We start from the raw sequence: 19,108 nt of genomic DNA, 5'->3' as shown, positions 1-19,108 counted from the left end.
GAAGAGCTAAAAAGAGAAAGAAAGAAAGAACGGCAGATGGGACAAAGAATCAACAATACAGAAACTTTTAACTCTGCTGCCTTCTAAACTAATACTTATTGGAACTCTGCAGTCCAATTTATGCCAGAGTTTTTATGTTTTCTGAGAAAGCACATTAAACTTTTTCATATGGATCAGGGTGCAACATAGAATTCTAAACAAATACCTCCAGGATTGCATTGCCCATCTCATTCCAGAAACCAATGCATCTTTCTTCATCTTTTCTTGACGTTCTTTTGTGCTTCCTTGTCCTCTTGTCATCCTAATTCAGGGTCCATCCTGCCAGATGCTGAGCTCACCATTGTGCTCATGCTGCCAAGAGCTGAGTGCCCTTGAAGCCATTGTTCACTTGAGTTTTGTCACAAGGTCTCTGTTTTCCTTGGTTTCCAAAGTTTCCTCGTGGCCAGCAATACTATATGGTGATAAACAATAGTATGAGCTGTTCTCCAGAAGGAGGGAGAGAAAGAGGAGGGAGATAAGGAAAGAAGAAAGGAGAGAAGGAAATATGGGGAGAAAGGCAAGAAGAAGGGTTAAGGGGAGCAAAGGGAGGGATGGAGTGGAAAGGGAATTGCTTCCTGAACATCACTTGTTCTGGCAAATTCCAGAGTCCCTGATTGATGTCATTGTTGAGCATTCAGCAGTCACTGAGCACTGGACTGTGTCATTTCCAGTGTGCCATAAAAGCATCCACTCACCACAGAGACAGGAAGGAAGGTGTGTGACTCCTGTAGGACAGCTGTGCAGCTTTGCCAGCTGCAATGCTGTCATTACATCCCCACGTAATGTAGGATGGACAGGAAAACCCCAAACCTGTGCCTTGCACTCTCCCTTAGTCTGACCTGAGGGGAGGAAGGAGGGTTGGCTCACCAGGAAATATGAGTGATGCATTTTATGGGAATGGCCTTTGCTGCTGGTGCAGCTCCTGCGTTAGCCACTGGCTGCCCTTTTTCTGGGTTTTGCTGAGCACACTGCTAGTGCCTGGGGCTTTTGGCTTCCTTGGCTGGGACAAACCAGCTCATCTCCCTGAAAGCAGCCCTTCAGGGTGTAGAGACTGGAGAGACAGGACAAGCCAACTAGAAAAGAGTTATTATTGTGTGGTGAAGTATCAGATGGAGTTTGAGACCAACCAGAGTGTGTCTGTGGAGTCATGTTGATAAGGGATCATTCTCCTCTGCAGAAGCTGCTCTTATCACAGGCTGCATGTCTGGACTTCTCCGCAGGCAGTCTACCTTCAAACTTGGGTCTGGTGAGAGTGCATCAAGAGCTGTTTTTTACAAAACTTACAGGTTTGTGGCAAGTGATGTCATCTCTCTTGAAATAAGGGTCATAATAGAAGAGTGCCAAAAAAATGCAAAGGACACAAGTTAGTTGTCATCATTTCCAAACCAAGAAAGACAAAGCTAGGATAACTAACAATTTTATTCCAAAAAAGACAAAGGTGGAAATCAAAAAGGCCTCATAGGAGCATTTTAATCCCAAAGTTGAGGCTGAATAAAATGTTACAATAGAGTTCTGTTAAGTCATAACCCTCCTTGTGCTTTTGCCACTTAGGAGCAGAGAAGTGTAGAATTTTCCAAAGCATCAAAATTGATGTAGAAACACAAATATTAGTTGTTTTCAGCCACTTCAGTGTGGGATGGATTTGTAGGTACTAACATGGTGCTAATATCTATCTTGTCAGCATTCAGCAGATGCCACAAGAAAATATAAATTTTTGGTACAGCAAGATATGGATCAAGTACAAAAAAAGCACAATATGATGACATTATCTTTCCACTTCCTGGTCTTAAAGTAATCAGAAATAACCAAAACCTGTTTTATCAGTATTTCTGCTGCTAAGAAATACTGCATCAAGATTTGCTGAGACGAACCTGAGAAACAAAATCAAGACATTCTCTACCATCCTCATCTGCTACCTTGTAAAGGCTTACTGTATATGTACCTACATCTGTTCTACCAGACATCCTCAGAGTTCTTTCATGTGCAAAGGAACTGATTTACCTTGCCAAAAGAACAACCTGCTGCTGCTAGTGCTTGAGGCTTGTCAGATGAGGCAGATACTGGAGAATCCCTTTCCATTTTGCTGAAACCATGAAGATTAAGTTGACAAATGAACATTTGCATGGACTCAGTTTCAAATATTTGCAGAAGTCCTTTATTTTTGAAGAATCCTGCAGCAACCACTATGCAGTTTCAAGCATCAGCTCACAAAACCGACTGAAACCAATTGCTTCCAACAAATTTCCAGAGTTTTTTCAGGAAGAAAAGGGATGAAAAGCTTTACCAAGAGTTCTCCTCAAAAAAATTAGTACCTATGCTCATGGCCCAGGGTTGATCTGTCAAAACTTGATCAGCAGGTGCAAAAGGAGCAGAAGCAGCAGCAGCAGCAGCTTTTCTGTCCCATACTGGAAAGACAAGAAAAGTTCAGACTGCCAACTCAACTGTTGTGTCTGGAGCAGAAATTCGAGATATTTCTGAGGAAGAAGGCTTCATTTTCAATGTATTTTCTCAATTTGACTGAAATCTCCAGCTGTGGCCCTTTACCTGACCAGCCAGGCCTTGTCCTACTAGACAAGATGCAAAATGAAAAGCAGTGGTGCCAGCTACCTGGGGAGCCCAGCTGATAGTTCTCAAGTGTCACCACAACACCGGTGACCGTATCACAGCGTGGCCTCTGTCTTTTGGCAAAATGAAGCAGAGGCAAAGAAGTTGCTAAATCACAGCGATTGCTTTTCATTTATAAAGCTGCAGATGTTTTTGAGCCAAGGGTCAGGAAGTAAATAAAGCTGTGTTTGCATTTCGTAAGTCCTGAAAGGTCAGTGCTGCATCCAATTGCCTTTGGGATTTGGTGTCCCAGGGGGAAGAGGGAAAGTGTTAGAAGTAGCAGTGCGCCAAACTTGAGCCTTTTCAGCTGGGCACCTTTCACCCATGCATAAATGTTTGTACACTTGTTCTTGAGTTGAAGCTCCTGCTTCACTGCCTGGGCAGAGCTTTGAGCAGCAGGGCTGGGGCTACAGCCACTGTTCCACTGCTGTGCTTGGTGGGGCTGTTTTTCCTCTAGGCATAGCTTCCCCTTCTCCATGTGGCACCCTGACTGGCACCTCCTGGCTCCTCTATTTACCTGTGGGTTCTCCAGCTAAAATAAAATGGAAATCTGTTTTCTGTGTCTCTCCGTTTCTTCTGTAGAGTAACTCAGCTCTGTGGTTTTATTAGCACTGCTTCAGGTACAGAGGTGATGCTCTTAAATTTCAGCAGTGTCTCAGTGGCTGCTCCACAGGATTAACTGTAAATAAAAGGTTGCCTAAGTACATTTTCAAAATGAAATAGAGAGAACCTACTCATTTCAGCCCTTTCTTGGGTTGGCTTCATATGCTTTTATTTGATATTTACTCTTCAGGAACCCAAACATCAAAACCAATTATGGTCCACTGAGCTTTTAGATTCTCCCTCTCTACAAGACTGCATGTCTTTCAGTAAAGGAAAAATTTGATTCAATGCCTGTAGGAGTCAGTGATTCTCTTCCCTTCAGCATTTGGGTCTGACTCCATGAGTTTTATGAAACACTAACTGCAGTGTGAGGACAATGAATGTGAGCCCAAGAAGTACTGGAATATTATGGACAGAGCTAAAAGAAGCTGGTAGCCTGGGCAGAGCAAGAAGCTCCTTGAGCTGCCTGAGCACCATGGGAAGCCTGGCCCAGACAGACACACAGAGCAAATTGTCTGCACTTTGCTGTTCAACTGCAGGGAGAGGATATGATGGAAAACAAAGGCTCTCCATACAGGATGAAAAACTGTGGCAGGGTCGAGCTGAGCTGAGGCAGCTTCAGATAAATTATTACAAGAGCTCAGACAGAATCTGTGTCAAAGAACAGCCACTCACAGGACAAGTACAAGTAACCCACCCAGTGTGTTTACTTCACTGAAGTTCATAATGCAAAAGTAGCCATGAGAAAATAGGAATGAGGAAAAAGGCTTTAGCTATTTTTAGCTATTTACCTCTGTCCTTCTCTCTAAATACAAGGGCCAAGGCCATCAATGCAGTCCCGGGATCCCAGGGTGATCCTGGCTTGGCCTTATTGCTTTCTCTACTGCTGCTTCCCTGCACTGTGTTGGACATCACTCTCACTGCTCTTGCCCTCTGTTTTCTGACTTGTGCCATGGGCAGGACTGGATCCTCACTGCCAAATGCTCAGAGCTCTTCCATCTGCAGGGAGTTACCTATTCATTCATCCTGTTTACATTGCATCAGCTTGTTGAAAGAAAGGCTGGTCCAGTGTGCTTAACTTAAATGTGAATGGAAAAAATTATACCTACCCAGTGGAAACTGATTTGAATTCAGCAGATTATTTAGCACCTTGTATGTTAATCCTTGCTTTCAATCTTTGAATAGTACAAGTGAAAATAGGAAATGTGGAAAATGTTACTTCCTCAGAAACAGAAGGGATTCTGAACTGAATTATGGAAGAGAGAACTTGATAAGTTTCTGTCCCAGAGACAGATGAATTTCCAATTTAGGTGCACAGTATAAGACCTAATCTATAGCCTATTCAAATCAGTGCGTATTTTTCTTTGGACACAACAGATTAACATATGCAGACTATAATTTGTGTTTCCAGCTACAGCTGTTAGCCTTTTGGGGATTTTTAATGGATTATCTAAGTGACACAGCCAAAACTTATTTCAGGTGGGATGTAATCCACTTTGTGTGAGTCTTCCCAGGGATTGATCTAGTTTATTATTCTGAAATTATTCTGATTATTTCAAATGTAAATAAAATTAATTAAAGGCTTTCAAACCCTGCTGATACTCAGAATTGCTGCAATAATTTTGCACTTATTGATGAAAAAGCTTCCATAATTTTAAGTGCTTAAGCATATTAACATAAAATATTTGACTGTAATCTCATCCTTCTGTAATGATTTGGAAAACTGAGTGCTCCTGCAGCTATTCCAGATCCATTTACCTGCAATACAGTTAATGTCTCAATTAAACTAAATCAACCAAAACTCATCAACATTTATGCTCACTAGTGTTATGCACACTTTGAAAATTAAAATGAAAATTAATTCAAAACCAACCTCTCAAGACTACCTTCCCAAAGACAGAATTTATCATTGAGGGCAGGTTAGACCAGGTGTGGATCAGTACTTTGTTTGAGACAGATCTTGACAAAGCCCGTGAAGCTTTTAGATAACTCAAGGCCCAACCTTCCCTTTTTACAACTTATTGTACCAGGCAAATGGTACCATTCACCTCAAGCTTGAGGGAAAAAAAAGACCCCTCTGAGAATCATTTAAGCATTAAGAGTGGGAGAGTATAGTTTTGAGGGAGAAAAAGATGAGTGTCATCAATCAGATTTTTAACAGAGAATGAAGTGCAGTACTGACTCCAGACATTATCTATCTCTGGTAAACCTGGTAAATGACATCTTTTAACAACTGCCTGGAAAATTTAATCAACAGAACATTATCCTGCACTCTTTCTGCAAGGATCATCATTCTTTTTCTGGATGTCCAAAAGCTGATTTTATTTCCTTGTAAATGCAATTGAAAATGTGTGTTCATATTGACGGCTCCTTCCATCCATCTTCCATTTGAAATAAAAATCTATTTGTTCAATTACCTTAGGACACAGAAGATGCCCTATTTTCCCTCCAAAGGAAAAGGGATGAACCCTTGTTTTGTCAGGGCTGTCAGGACTCTCCTGGTCCTTGGAGAATATTTTTCTTGCATGCATTGCAACTGTAGGTGCTAAGTATCTTGCCATGGAAGTCAAGTTTTCCATCAGAGACCAAACAAGCTGGGAATATGGGAAAACTGAGGCAATGAGTGTTACATTTGTGTGAAGAGACTCAGCTGGCCAGCATCCAGAAAGCCATCACTGCAGCTGTTTAGTTAAAAAAAAAAAAAAAGAGAGAGAGAGAAATGTAATATTTGTTGACAATCTAATGTCAAAGTCTATGATATCACCTGCCTCCAGCTGCTGATTAATCTTGTGAAAGAAATTAGTTTGGACATGAAAGAGTGTGAATCTGGGACAAATAACTGTGTTCAGAAAGGAATGAGGAGGAAAGAACTTACCAAGTGTTTGGTCAAACAATTTATTTTAGAATAGCTCCAATCCCCAATTCTCTTTCCCTGTAAAATTTGCTACTAAATCCTCACAGTCTGATTGTACTCCTATCAGATTCAGTCTTTTTGTTCCATGGAATTACTACAGGTTTCTCCATGAGCAGAACTGTCCATGAGCTTGATGGACTGGAGGTGAGAAAATGGCATGGAGGGACATCAAAATATGGACAATTTAGAAGTTTCAGTGAGGATGAGCAGAGGAAGAGTTGGCAATGTGTGTCTCAAGAATTTTAGGGAGGGCACTTACCTAGGGCACTTACCACATCCAGTAACATGGGCATTTTGTCTCTCATTCTCCTTAGCTCAGCTTTCAGAAGTGTTCCTAAGAGTTCACAGAACTTGTGTATACTTGTCACTTTCCATCCAGGTTGATTTCCTTGGGAGAGGATGGGAATGTGACAGTGCAGGTACTTCAGGGCTTGCAGGTTAGGAGTGGGAAAGTGTAAGAGGCCATGTAAAAATATCTGCAGGTGAGATCACTGTTTAGGCACTAAATGTGATGGCTGGCCTTTTCTCAGTTGTTAGAGTTCATCTCCTCCTCTCTGGTGGTCTCAAGCGTGCAAAGAAAAGCCTTCTGCAGCAAAATGGAAGCTGATTGTAGAAGACTGGAGTTTCACCTGTTATTCTGAAGTCCCTTCCCGTGTCCCTCCAGCAGCTATAATGGAATGACATCCAAGAGAGAGATGGGCCCAACTTGTTGAGCAGGGTAGTGATGATGAGCTCCATTCTCTGGTTCATCACTGATGCACCACTTTCTGGATTGCTAAGGCAGCCTCCAGCTGTTGTTCTTGGAGCTTTCAAGTCTGAGTACATTCATGTGATGTTTCCTCCAAAACCGGAGCCTTGCCTAACTCAACAGCCTCACATAGGATGTATTCCTGCAAATAATCCAAATTTCCATTTGTCTAACTTCAAAGTCTGTTCCATTCACTGTAATAAATCTTAGCCTGCTCCATTTTCCTCTTCATCTCTCTTTGAAGCAATTGAAATGGTAGATCATTCCCTGATGACCGCTGTTGCTGGTGACGCAAATGGCACCCCTCTGGATCCTGTAAGTCTTGTTCAGCCCCATCTATCATTTTAACAGGGAAGAAGAGATGTTAGGCAAACTGTCTCTTAATGAAAGATAGGGCTGTAAAAAAGAAAAATATTTCATTGTTTCAACATTTTTCTCCTTTTAGGAAATGCCACATATGTAAAACAGAAAGAAACAAAGTCATTGGTTTTTTTTGTTGCATTTTTGTTTGTTTGTTTGTTTTTGTTTTAACAGAAAACACTTTCAATCCAGTCCAGAAATGATACTGAGAAGAGTTAAAGAAATTTGCTTGTGTAGCTACGGAATGAAGTGAGTGTCTCTGCCAAATGATGGGTGTTTCCAGGATACTGTGTCTCCAACCAGAAAGGGTTATTTCAAGGCATTTTTCTGGCAGCTTTTATTAATCTCCCTCTCTCTGAGCCAGAAGACAGGAAGATGTCAGACATCTGTGCTCTTGCACTGTTCCCGTTTTCCTATTCAGGACAAGGCTGTCCTCAGCCAGTGGGAGAGAATGTAAAGGAACTGGCAAAGCTCAAACATTTTGTCAAAGGGAGACATATTTGTAAAGTTAATCCTAGTGCTCTGTCCGGGTGCTCTCTTCCTGTTCCTCATAAAACAGCCATGAAGAAAACCAGTTTCAGTCTGTTCCCAGTGGAGAGAAGATCACAACAGCTGCCAGCTTTTCCAGTGCCTCCAGCTTGGGGTGCAGGCTGTGTCCATAGAGGGTGAAGAGGCATCAAAGAAGCCACCATCTCTGAGGGCAAAGTTGGCACTGGAGCCAGCACAGCCTCCCCAGCTCTCCTGGTGCTCCCATTTCCATGCTCTTTCTGTCCAGGCAGGGTGTCTCTCTGTCCCACTCACCAGACAAGTTCTGCTTTTCTCCAACAGCAGAAGCCTGTGGGCAGAGTGGCCAGAGTGTGCAGGCCCAGCTGGAGGGAGCCATGGGAGCTCCCCACCAGGGAGGAGTTGAGCCTTCTGCCATGCTCCTCTGCAGCTCCATCTTCTGTCAGCTCTGCCTGGCTCAGGCCAGCCTGAAGTCCTACCTAATCCAGTCTGGAATGCTGCTGTCAAGCACTATGGGAGAATCTGGTTCAGACATCAAGGGCTACAGTCCCTATAGGTGTGCCCAGAAAGGAGGAGAGCAAAGAATTGAAAAGGAGTGAAGAACAAGTGGGAAATAAACACAACATTTCTGCTGAGGACCTGCAAGCCCTACATCTCTCCTTTTCTCTACTTGCTTTTGCATCTCATTAAGTTACTTAAGCAAATACGTGAATTCTCCTGGGAAGAAAAGATCAGCCAGCTGGAACTCTGTGGTATCAGTCCCCATCCAGCAGGAAGTGGGGAGAAAATAAGTAACATTTAGGAACCATTAATGCTGCGGTCTAGCTCATCAGCCCCCATTCAGCAAGATAGGAAATGGGTGGTTAATATCTCCCCTCTGGGCCAGTCCTTCATCTTCCCCAGCTGTGTCTTTTGTGTCCTAATTTCAAGCAGCCAGACCATGAAATATCTTTCACGTTTTGCAAAGGATAAGAAAGATTTGGAACCCCTCCCTTGGAGCACAGAGAGTTGTGAAGAGTGGCAAACTTCATGGTGATGTGAAGAAACATCCCAGCTCTTGATGTTTGTCTTCAAACTCAGGCATTTAAGCATGCCTGAGAGTTTAAATTCTTCAATTTGATTACACAGAGGTGAAAACTCAAGCTGTAGTGTTGCCTGTTATTAGAGAGCTCATGGCAGTGGAGTGGGAAATGCCAGTGACCTGAAACTCCACAGTGGTGGCTTAAAACTCTTAGACAAGTGCCCTCTCAGTGATAAATAACTCTGCTGATCCAGGAGCAACCTGGAAATACCTGAGGGAAGAGGAAGAACAGCACAAGAGGGAGGCTTGTCCTGGGCAGACCAGCCAGAGGAGGTGGCTCAGTTTGCTTCATTGCTCAATTTGTTGCTCAAATCCAGAGCTGGGAGGCAGCTCAGAGAGCAGTTCACAGCTCCAGGATTGGATGTCTCCAGAGTGCTCCAAGACTGGCTATCTCCAGAGCTGGGGCAAGGAGCAGCAGGGAGATAAGGCTCTGACTAGTGCTAGCTGCAGCTGAAGAAGCTGCTCTTGGTGCTATTAAAATGCCCCCTTATTATGCCTGGGCATATTTGTGTGTATGGACGTATGTATAGAAACTTGTGACAGTTCTGAAAATATCCTAGGTGGACATGTATGCTGTTCTTTCCATAAGAGCTTTACTTACCTCTATCTGTTCAGAGGAAAAGCATGACCCAGCATGCAGATCTCAGTCTTTCTGGGAAAGATGTTCTTGCTTGAAGCAATTTTATGTGCAAGGACTGGTGTTTTCCAGTGACTGCTATAACACAGCTGCTTTGCAGGGTCAGGGTCTGCTGACCTCTGCAATTTGTTGCATAGCAATGAACAGTGCTGCATACTGAAAACAGCACAGATAATACTCTTCTGTCTGGCAACATCATTTAGGAATATTTTCATAACTCTATTGCTTTAGATATTTAAAGTTATGAAGAATTGACCTAGACCTGCTAGTTTATTTAACTGTGCTGCACTCATTCAAAGTTCAGCTTTTTCTCCTTTCAAAGGCATAGGAACAAAGATAAACATCTGTCCATCATAGCAATATTATGGCAAATCTTTAAAATAATTATACTGCAAGCAAAAATAGATTCCTGGAGAAAATAAAATTGCTTTATTTAAAATTAAATGGCTACAGCTCAGTATGAATGTTAAAATTATTAATCATGTCTTCTTCAGTGCCTTCTCTCTCCCAGTTCTTCAAAACACAGCTATCACTCATTACAGAGTGGAAACTTGGACAGCATTTCTTGTGACTCCATGTTCATCTCATCCCTAAAAGGTGCAGTTGAATCTCACAGCCCTTTCATATACTACTGATTCCAAAAAAGTCTATGTGACACACACTGTTCACTTGGAAAACAGCTTGTCTTTTTCCTGCTGTGATCATAGCTATCTCAAATAAATGCAAAACTGCTCAATTATGGCTGTGTGGTTACAGTCTAGTGGAATAACTGTGGCCCATGAATAGGAAAAACTTCTTCAGATAACAAAGCAGTATTTGAGTTCTAATTGTTTTATTCCCTCAGCTATAGACCTGGGTACAACTTTTAGTAGCCTCAAACCCCAATGGGGAAGGATTCCTCTTTATGGTTTTAGTTTTACTGAATGTCAGTAAAACTTGACAATACTTACTTGATGTGCTGCTACTGTCTGTAGTTTGGTCTGTACAAAAAATGTAAACATTTATGCCGAATCATGAGTTAGTCCCCAAACATGCATATATTTATATTCCTATTATCTGAAAATAGCAACTGTGAGCCAAAGTGCCTATGTAAAATCCTGCTGCAGCACAGAGGACCACAGCTGTGGCACACACCAACTGCAAAGCTGCAAAGCTGGGCTCTTCCCTGGAATCCAGAAAAAAACAGGAAGGGTGGCACTGAAACTGTTGGCCATACCCAGACATAAAACCAAGCTTTCACATCAGACCTTTACATCCTTACCCTGGGGACTTTACCAGCTGAGGGAAAGGTACCACAGCCATATATGCATTGCATCAAGAGGAAATGTCATATCCTGTGCTTGTTCAAGAGTTCCTAAACATTCTTGCCTATACTGTACATACATAATTCCTTGTTAGAGTAATGCACTATGCATAATATTCTTCATACATGCATCTCCATTTTTTTGAGCTCTGTAACAGTTCTCCAAAGTCCAGCTGCAAATCCTGAAGCCTGTGAGGCAACTTGATGTTCCTAGCTCAGCACTAAAGCTGTGTATATGTGTGCTGGGCATGGATACATGGTATGTACATATCCCTTCCCTCAAGGCCCCCAGATGTGTACTAGCCTTCAGACAGGTCACAGACACAAAGTCTGCAGAAATGAGACACAGGATGTCTCTGTCCATCCTGCCTGTTCTGCAGGTGGGCAGTCACCTCATTGCTCAGGCCCCACAGCACAGCAGGGGCAGAGCCCGGAACAGATCACCGAGATCTTTGGCTGCCTTTCCTGGCTGTGCCGAGCACTAGGTCTTGCTGCAGCACAGGGCGAGGTTCAGCCAGGAATGCATGGAGGAGGCTCCCAGGGAACAAAACTGGTTCCTTTGTGCTCTGGGAGGACGTACAAGCTCAGGCAGATGTAGGTGCAGTACAAGAACTGCCCTAAATCACAGTGACTTGCTACAGGTGTCTTTGCAGAGCCCTGTGTTCTTGCTCCCTGAACAGGAGCGGCACAGGGAATATTAACCAGTCACTGCTTAATTCTACCATTATGTGTGTTCTTGTGGGATAGAGGGAAGGGAGAAAATGACTGGATAGCCAGTTCAGAGGTCACTGAGAGCTGAGAAAATCAGCTTCTTTCTGACCTCTTTTACCACTGAAGGGAGGCAAAAGGGCTGGTGCAAGATAAGCATCCAGAGGCCTTTTCTCAGGCTACTGTTTCCTCTGCCAGCCCAAACAGGGCAGATGACTGTCATGCCTGTGACAGCCACCTGCCTGAACAGAGACAATTCTCAGCACATAATTCAGTGTTGTGTTTTCACTTGTGTCCTCTGTGAGTATTTTTCTTGTAAAATATTAGCCAGATTTATTCTCTGTCTGTCATGCTGTCATGCACACAAAGTCAATCTGTTGACTGTAGAATTAATTAATCTGCATTTTTCCATTAATTTCTATATTTTACATAAGCCTAAGATTCAGCTCACTGGTGAGGAAATGCTGTCAGATACTGACTTTCACTGCAAGGGTGCTGACGGTCCTGATGCTGGATGGGATGAATAGTGACAGTTTAGACAACTCATCTTTGAAACATAGGGAAGTCTGTCTTGCCCAACCAGTCCAAAACATGATGGGGAGTAATAATACAAAAAATTAATCTTCTAAAAAAGAAAGAATGTATTGAGGAGGGTACTTGAGGATTGTAGTTGTTTTTTGATTAAATTGTTATTATTTTTTCTGTTTTGTTTTTACAACTGGATTGATGCTAAGCAGATTGAGGTCTATCCTCTCCTGTTCTAGCTTTATAATGCAGCCTACACCATCTCAATTCTGTGTCTTCAAGGATTCAAGTAATTACAATGACCATGCAAGTGTTCTCCCCTCTCCACAGAAGAAGGTATTTCTGCAGTACAGGATCTTGTTTCAGTAGGTGTTTTGGATTTGGGTTTTTTTGCCTGTTACTTTGGTTTAGATTGAGGAAGAGGTTCTTCTTCAATTCAGTACATGCAGACCAGGACCTCAACTCCACAGGAAGAGGGTGTATAAAATAGCAAATGACAGCTCTATCTGTCCTTGAGAGGGTCACCAGCACCATATTGGTCTCCTGTTTCTCCCACTGGATGCCACTGGGCAGGGCCGCCCCATCATTCCTACAAAAAGCCACCATCCCACAGTGATCAGCAGCCCCAGGCCTGGGGGTGCAGCAGCTGTAGCACAGCTGAGCCACCCATGCCGCTCATGGGGCACAGTGAGCACATTCAGGACAACTAATTTTCCAAGAAACATGGTAATTAACATGTTTCCATCCAAGTACACAGAGGTGCTGGGAGGCCATTAACTTTGACAACTATGGTATTTCTTTCTCTAAATGCCTCTTAGCCAGTGTGTCAGTTGGAGATGTCCCAGTTAGGACAGCTCCATGCCCTTCTCTAAGTGTCTGTCCTCACTTTATTTCAGACTAAATACATTCTGCAGTGGATATGTGCCCTTCCTAAGTGGAAGATCCTGTTCATTTTAATGGCTCCACTCCCTTGAATAAGGACAAGACAAAAGTTGGCTGGATCAACTGTTTGCCCTAACGCAGCCTGTTTCAGTATCCTTAAGCGCTGTAATGATTTTCTTTGGAAGCAGGAAGTATAAATTTAAATTAAGAACATAGCTTAAGGAGAAGCAAGATCTTTTAACACCCAGCACTGGAGTTTTACTTGAAGAATGTGCACTGAGAGAGTCAGAGTGGAACGATCTTTTTGTTCTCTTTGTACAGCACCTAAGGCAACACTGCCAAAGTCACAGAGAAGGCTCCTCAGCAACTAGTGCCCGGAGTCTGTGTCTGTGAAAGAAACTTTTCTCTTTTCTTGCTTCCATCCTTGTGCCTGGATTGGACTAGCAACCTGTATCATTTGTGTTTTCCATTTAGGCTAACCTCAAACATTTGGTTTCCCCTTGATTGGAAACAAGTGTGCTGAAGGCTGTCTGCTCGTTCTTCACTACACAATGTGGACTGCTGCCTGGCTCCTGTCTGGAAACAATTATTTCCCTCATGTACCTCCTGGTTCTGAACAGTCAAAGACTTATCCCTAGACTTTCTTTTCATTTTTGCACTTTTATTAGCCCTTTCCTTTATAAATACAACCTGTCATTATATGTAATGCCCACAGAACAGCTCCAGCTCTGTTACTTGACAAAATTGCTGCCACATTTTAAGGCTGGGTTGCTTGAGGGAGTTTTGTATCTGTAAATGTGCTATAGCAAATTCACCACACCTTTGTCTGTTTGGATAGGATGAATTTTTGATGGTGTTTGAATTTGTGAGACGTTAAGAAAGGGTGGGACTTTAAGCACACATTATGGTTACAGTGGTGTAAATATTCTTCAACAACCCCAAAGAATGGTCAAAACATCCACACAGAGATGTGCAGTAATGCCTCCAAGTATTTGCAGATGTTATCAGAATAGCATAGTGCAGCTGTTTAAAAAAAGAACTTACCTGTTTATCTGCCTGAATTCCTGGATTTATTCTTTCTTTCAAATGTTCCTACTTTCTGACATGTATATGCAGACATAAGGGAATGTGAGCAACAGATGACCAGAATCTGCAGGTATTTGCACACGGGGGTAAGTTTATGCCATGAATAGTGCCATTATACTGAGCAAGATCCCTTTTCTCAGAAAGATTGATCTCATACTTCATTTCATGAAGACTAGTTCCTGACTAAGCCCAGACTGCGAGGAAACAAAGTGGAGTGGAAAGAGTCTATAAATTTCTTTTCCTGCGCTGAATTCAAAATAGCGTTTCTCTTACTGGAAAAACAAACAAGGTCATTTTGGGTGTCTCTGTCTGCCTGCCCGTGGGATGGATTGGTAGTCCACACCTTCTGCCAATTCGGAGACCTCTCTGCCCCCGTTTATGCTCTATAGGTTACGTCTTAATTACAAAAAAGCTGGTCTGCTGTGACATCAATTTCCCTCTCTAGGGGAAATTCCTAGCTGTGAAATCCTAGCAGAGCCAAATTGCTGTTCTTTTTTCTTTTTCTTTTTTTTTTTTTTTTTTTTTTTTAATTTTTTCCTTTGGCCAGTCCAGATCAACCCCAAAATTGCCATCTCGGTTTGACCTTGACTACTGCTTTGAGAGTGAGTCGGAGAGCCTGCTCTCCTAAAGTGCTGACGTACAGACAACTATTTCCAATGAGTTATCTTGATACAGAACTCAGGCTGTATCACAGCCAAGAGCCTGCTTCTCCTGCCAAGCAGGACCCAAGCCTGGGGGCTGCAGGAGCTGAGAAAGTGCTGTGTCCTTCCATGGATGAAAAAGGATGGACAGTGTCCCGAAGGAGGACACTGCAGCCCTGCCTAAACGTGGGGCAGGCAACATCATAGCAAGTCAAAGTGCCATCGACCCTCTAGAGAGATATGGGGGTCATCTTACCTCCCTTGGGATGTGCTCACCCAAAGCCACGCAACCTGGCAGGGAGGGCTTTGCGCCAACCTTGGGCTCGTGTGAATGACCAACACGCTGAGAAGCAGCAGGACTGAGCCGTGCTGCCTGGGGAAGGGGATTTCGGGGGAAATGGCTGTGTTAGCCCGTGCCTTCGAGCCGGCTGCCTGGGGAGGTGGGTGGCCTTAGGCTGCGCGTTGCTGGCGCTGCCGGTACCACCCTTTGCCTTGACCGCTGCGCCCCGGAGAGGACTCGAGCGGCCGGCAGCGCTGGGAGGCCGGGATGCGGAGGCGAGGCGGGGGATGCCCCCCCGAGCGGGCGGTGCCGGGGATGACCGGGGGCTCTGCCGGGCCCGCACGGCACGCTGCGGCCGCGGGTGGAAAATGCCTCGTGTATCTTGAACCCACAGCCCAGCCACCAAAGCACGGCGACAGTGTTGGTTTTTTTTTTCTTAGTTAACAATGGAAACTTTTTTTTTTCCGTATTTCCCTCCAGCCTGAGCCGAGCGAGAAGAAAAAAAAAAAAAACTTGTTCCGCTGAGTTCAACCCCAGACAGGCTCACAACTTCCTTCCTGCTCTCCTACCCCCTCCCTCCGCTCTCCTCCTCCTCGCTGCTCCTCTCCCTCTCCTCCTCCTCCTCCTCCTGCTCCTGCTCCTGCTCCTGCTCTTGCTCTCCGCCTTTCCAGCCGCACCGGGAGCGGGCGCCGGGGCCGCGGCGCGGAGCTGCCCGGAGCTCGGAGCTGCCCGGAGCGCGGAGCCGCCCGCGCAGCCTTGTTCGCCCAGGCGCGGACGGGCAGACCCGGCGCGGCCGGCCCGCCCCGGGGCGAGGAGAGGCGCTCGGAGCCGCGGAGGGAGCGGGAGTCCCGGCAGCCCCGCGGCGATGGTTTCGGCAGCGCCCCGCGGCCGCCGGCGGGCGCTGCCGGGCGGCGCGCACTGAGGGCGGGCGCGGATCCCGACCCCAGGTAAGCAGCGGCGCGGGGGGAGTGTCGCGGTCGCCCCTGCGCCGGGGGATCCCCGGCAGCCGTGTCGGGAGCGGTGCGGGGGGCAGCCGGGCCCCGCGGGGAGGAAGGGGCGAGCTGGGGGCGGGCGGAGGGGCAGGGTGCTGCCCCGGGGCCGAGCGGGCTGTCCCGCATTCGAAGTCTCGCCGAGCACCTTGTGCCGATGCTCGCTTTCGTAGCCGAGCCGGAGCGCTGGGAGAGTTGCTGTGCCGGGGATCCCTGTAAAGAGTGGCTGTCCGCGCTGCCTGGGCTCTGTTGAGCCTCGCACTGCCTCCAAGCAGTGCCTGGAGGGATGGGAAGCCTTTTGGCCACACCGTCAGGTTGGACTGCGCTTGGACTTGTGGGCATTTAGCTGCGAGGAGCCTCACAGGGGGACGCACAGGAATACCGCTGATAGCATCGCACACGAGGCATGTACACCCATAGCCAGAGTTAACGCGCTGTGTGTAAACAAGTTTGTACTCTGATGTGGGCAGTGTGTTTGTGCAATTCTCAGGAGTTCCCGTGCCCCGGCATGGGGACTGCAAGTCCAGGGTACATGGAGCAAACAGAAGATGACGGAAAGCACACTGACTGCACAGGGGCACAGAGAGCCACCTCCGAAAGCAGAGCCTCTCTTACACATGTACACAGTCACACACTCGCCAGAACAAACACTACTGCACATCTCTGCATGTAGGGTCCAGGCTGTGACTTGGAGGCAGTTGCAGCCTGGGATGTCCCGGACAGCAGATGTGCACAGGCAAAGCACATTTAGCCAGGGCACTCGAAGGTGTGCCAAGCCGTGTTGTTGCACATGGTAAGTTAGGGGAGTAACTTGAGATGTGACCCTGTACCATACAAAACAGTGCAAGCAGGAAGTTGTACTATGCATCGTACAACATAAATCCATTCCTGAGACTTGTCTCAGGTAACAGACTGGAGGGTGACAAATTTAAGTTGTTTGGAGTTTTTATCTTTAGAAAATGTCAGGTTTTGGGGCGAACACTTAAAAGCTGCCAACTTTTGGTTCACACCAGTTAACCATAATTCTCTTATTCTGTTTTGGGAATGGTTGCTGGCTGTGTGTCCTGTCAGACACTGCTGCTGCAGCTGTGTCGACAGGCAACCTGGAGAGGGGGCAGGGAAGGCAGGGAAGACGGAAAACAGCCCCAAACCTGACTTCCCCTTCACTCAGATCCTTCTGATGACCAGACTGGCTCGTGTCCCCACGGGTGACACACTGGGGATGCATACAGGTGGGAGGGGCACACAGGAGGGGAAGAGTCTGGCACGCTCTGTGCCCAGCTGGATGGTGAGCTGAGGGAGGGCACAGAACTACTCTAACTGCTTCTCTCTCCTCAGCTGTCCCGTTTTATGAAGCTGCGGGCCGGGGCCAGCCCAGCTCCCCCTTTTCCTGCTGGCGATGCTGCTGGTCCCGTCGTGGAGAGACCCAGGGCAGCCCCGCAGAGCCTGAGTGCCGAGGTGGCAGTGGCGACGGCCCCCCTGTGCTCCCCGGCTGACTACTATGGCCGTGTACTGCTATGCGCTCAATAGCTTGGTGATGATGAATAGCAACAGCGAGGTGACAAGCGGCCGGAGCAAGACGCCGCCTCCTCCCGGACAAGTGCTGCCCAGGGGTCCGGAGACGCCCGGCAGCTGCGGCTCGCTCCCTGTCTTCAGCCCGGCCCCGGTGCCGCCCCGCTCCCCACGCTGTGGCCCCGCTTTCCTCTTCCCACCACCTGAGGAGCCCCTGCGGCAGCCAGGCAGCCCCGGGGGGCGGCGGGGCAGCCGAGGTGAAGAGGGACAGCCAGAACCCCCCATGGCACGGCAGCTTCAACGGGAGCTGCACAATGTGCAGGTGAACCAGAAAGTGGGGCTCTTCGAGGCACACATCCAGGCACACAGCTCTGCCTCCCAGCCACCCCGGAGCCCCCGGCTGGCCCGGTCCCGTCCGGCCAGCCCCACGGCACCAGTGGTGGGACTTGGAACTGGACCCCGGCCACGAGCCCTTGGAGAGAGCGAGGCCCCTGATGCTGGTGGGGTGCAAGTTTGTCTGGGCACTGCAGAGCCCTGCAGGAGGCCAGTGATGATGGTGGAGCTGGCAGAGAGCAGCAGCCCCCTGGAGCAGTCAGGGCCTGCACCACGGCAAGAGGAGGTGGTGGTGGTCCCCACAGGACTTAAGGGCCAGCACCCAGCCATCGGTGGCAGCATCCCTGCCGTCATTGTCACAGACCTGGGGGGCCCAGAGGAGGAGGTGGGTGCCGTGCCCCCTGGCAGCCTGCCCGTCCGGAAGCTCTCATCATCCTCAGCATCTTCCACTGGCTTCTCCTCGTCCTGGGAGGAGTCTGAGGAGGACATCTCCAGTGACCCTGAGCGCACCCTGGACCAGACCCCGGCCTTCCTGCAGACCCTGGACCAGCAGAAGCCCCGAGTGGTGAGTCTTGCACCAGCCCTCGGGAGGTGGGATGAAGGGTGGCAGCATCCCTGCTCTGAGGCACAGCTGCAGCAGGTGGGCAGAGGTCTCTTGCAGCAGAGTTCTGCAGAGAAACTTTACTCTTGCTCATTGGTGCTTGCTTTCCCTCACATGAAAAGCTTTCAGACTTGGAAGAGGGGTAAGAGGTTCCTAGCTGGAAAATACTCTCATGAGAGAGTAGTGGTACCTGTTTCATTGTGCACAGTCCTTGCAGAGCTTCCCTGGTGCTGCAAAGCTGCCTGCCAGCATGCTTAAAATACATCCATGGACTGCAGCCTTCAGCTGACATGTGGTTGTGAGCTTCAGTTTTTCTTCAGCACAGCTTTCCTGGGTGCTGGAGGTTTCCCATGGTTTACATGAGCCTGAGGGAGAATTTATTCCCTCCCTGGAGTTGAAACTGTGTGGGCCAACTGTCTGTTCAGGTTTATAGTGATGCCCATCACCACAATGTCTCTGTGTCTTTCACACAGAAGCAAAATGCTCTAGAATTTCTGGTAATTCCCCTTTTGAATAAAACTTTTGGCTTGTGGTAAAAAGCACATTTTTATATTTTAGGTAAGCATATTTTTATTAGGTATTTATATTAAGTTCATTTGTTTTGGGATCTTTGTTGTGGAGCTGGTTGTGAGGCTTAAGGCAAGAGAAATCATCAGTGTTGTGTTACCCTTAGAGAAAAAAGTTATCCTCAGAGAGGAGAGCTCTGTGGCATTCTCCAAAGGCATGAGACAGTCATGGGATTTTTTGTGTTGCTAGGG

General features: G+C 46.7%; 1 protein-coding gene and 1 long non-coding RNA gene across 2 annotated transcripts in view; both read left to right on the top strand.

The window, feature by feature from the left end:
• The window catches only part of LOC116183457 (uncharacterized), a 53,006-nt gene extending 39,463 nt beyond the window's left edge, over window positions 1-13,543 (top strand). Inside the window, exons 5-6 of the long non-coding RNA XR_004148091.2 lie at window positions 12,266-12,362; window positions 13,383-13,543. This is a non-coding gene — a long non-coding RNA (uncharacterized LOC116183457). The remainder of the gene's footprint in view (window positions 1-12,265; window positions 12,363-13,382) is intronic.
• A 3,711-nt stretch (window positions 13,544-17,254) lies between these two features.
• ITPKB (inositol-trisphosphate 3-kinase B) overlaps window positions 17,255-19,108 on the top strand; it is a 65,198-nt gene continuing 63,344 nt past the window's right edge. The window contains exon 1 of the mRNA XM_021537000.3: window positions 17,255-18,314. Coding sequence (XP_021392675.2) covers window positions 17,406-18,314 — 909 coding nt within the window. The 5' untranslated portion in view covers window positions 17,255-17,405. The remainder of the gene's footprint in view (window positions 18,315-19,108) is intronic.

This window comes from Lonchura striata, chromosome 3 (genome assembly GCF_046129695.1).
Source record: "Lonchura striata isolate bLonStr1 chromosome 3, bLonStr1.mat, whole genome shotgun sequence".
Lineage (NCBI taxonomy): Eukaryota > Metazoa > Chordata > Aves > Passeriformes > Estrildidae > Lonchura > Lonchura striata.
This window is presented reverse-complemented; position numbering and strand designations above follow the sequence as displayed.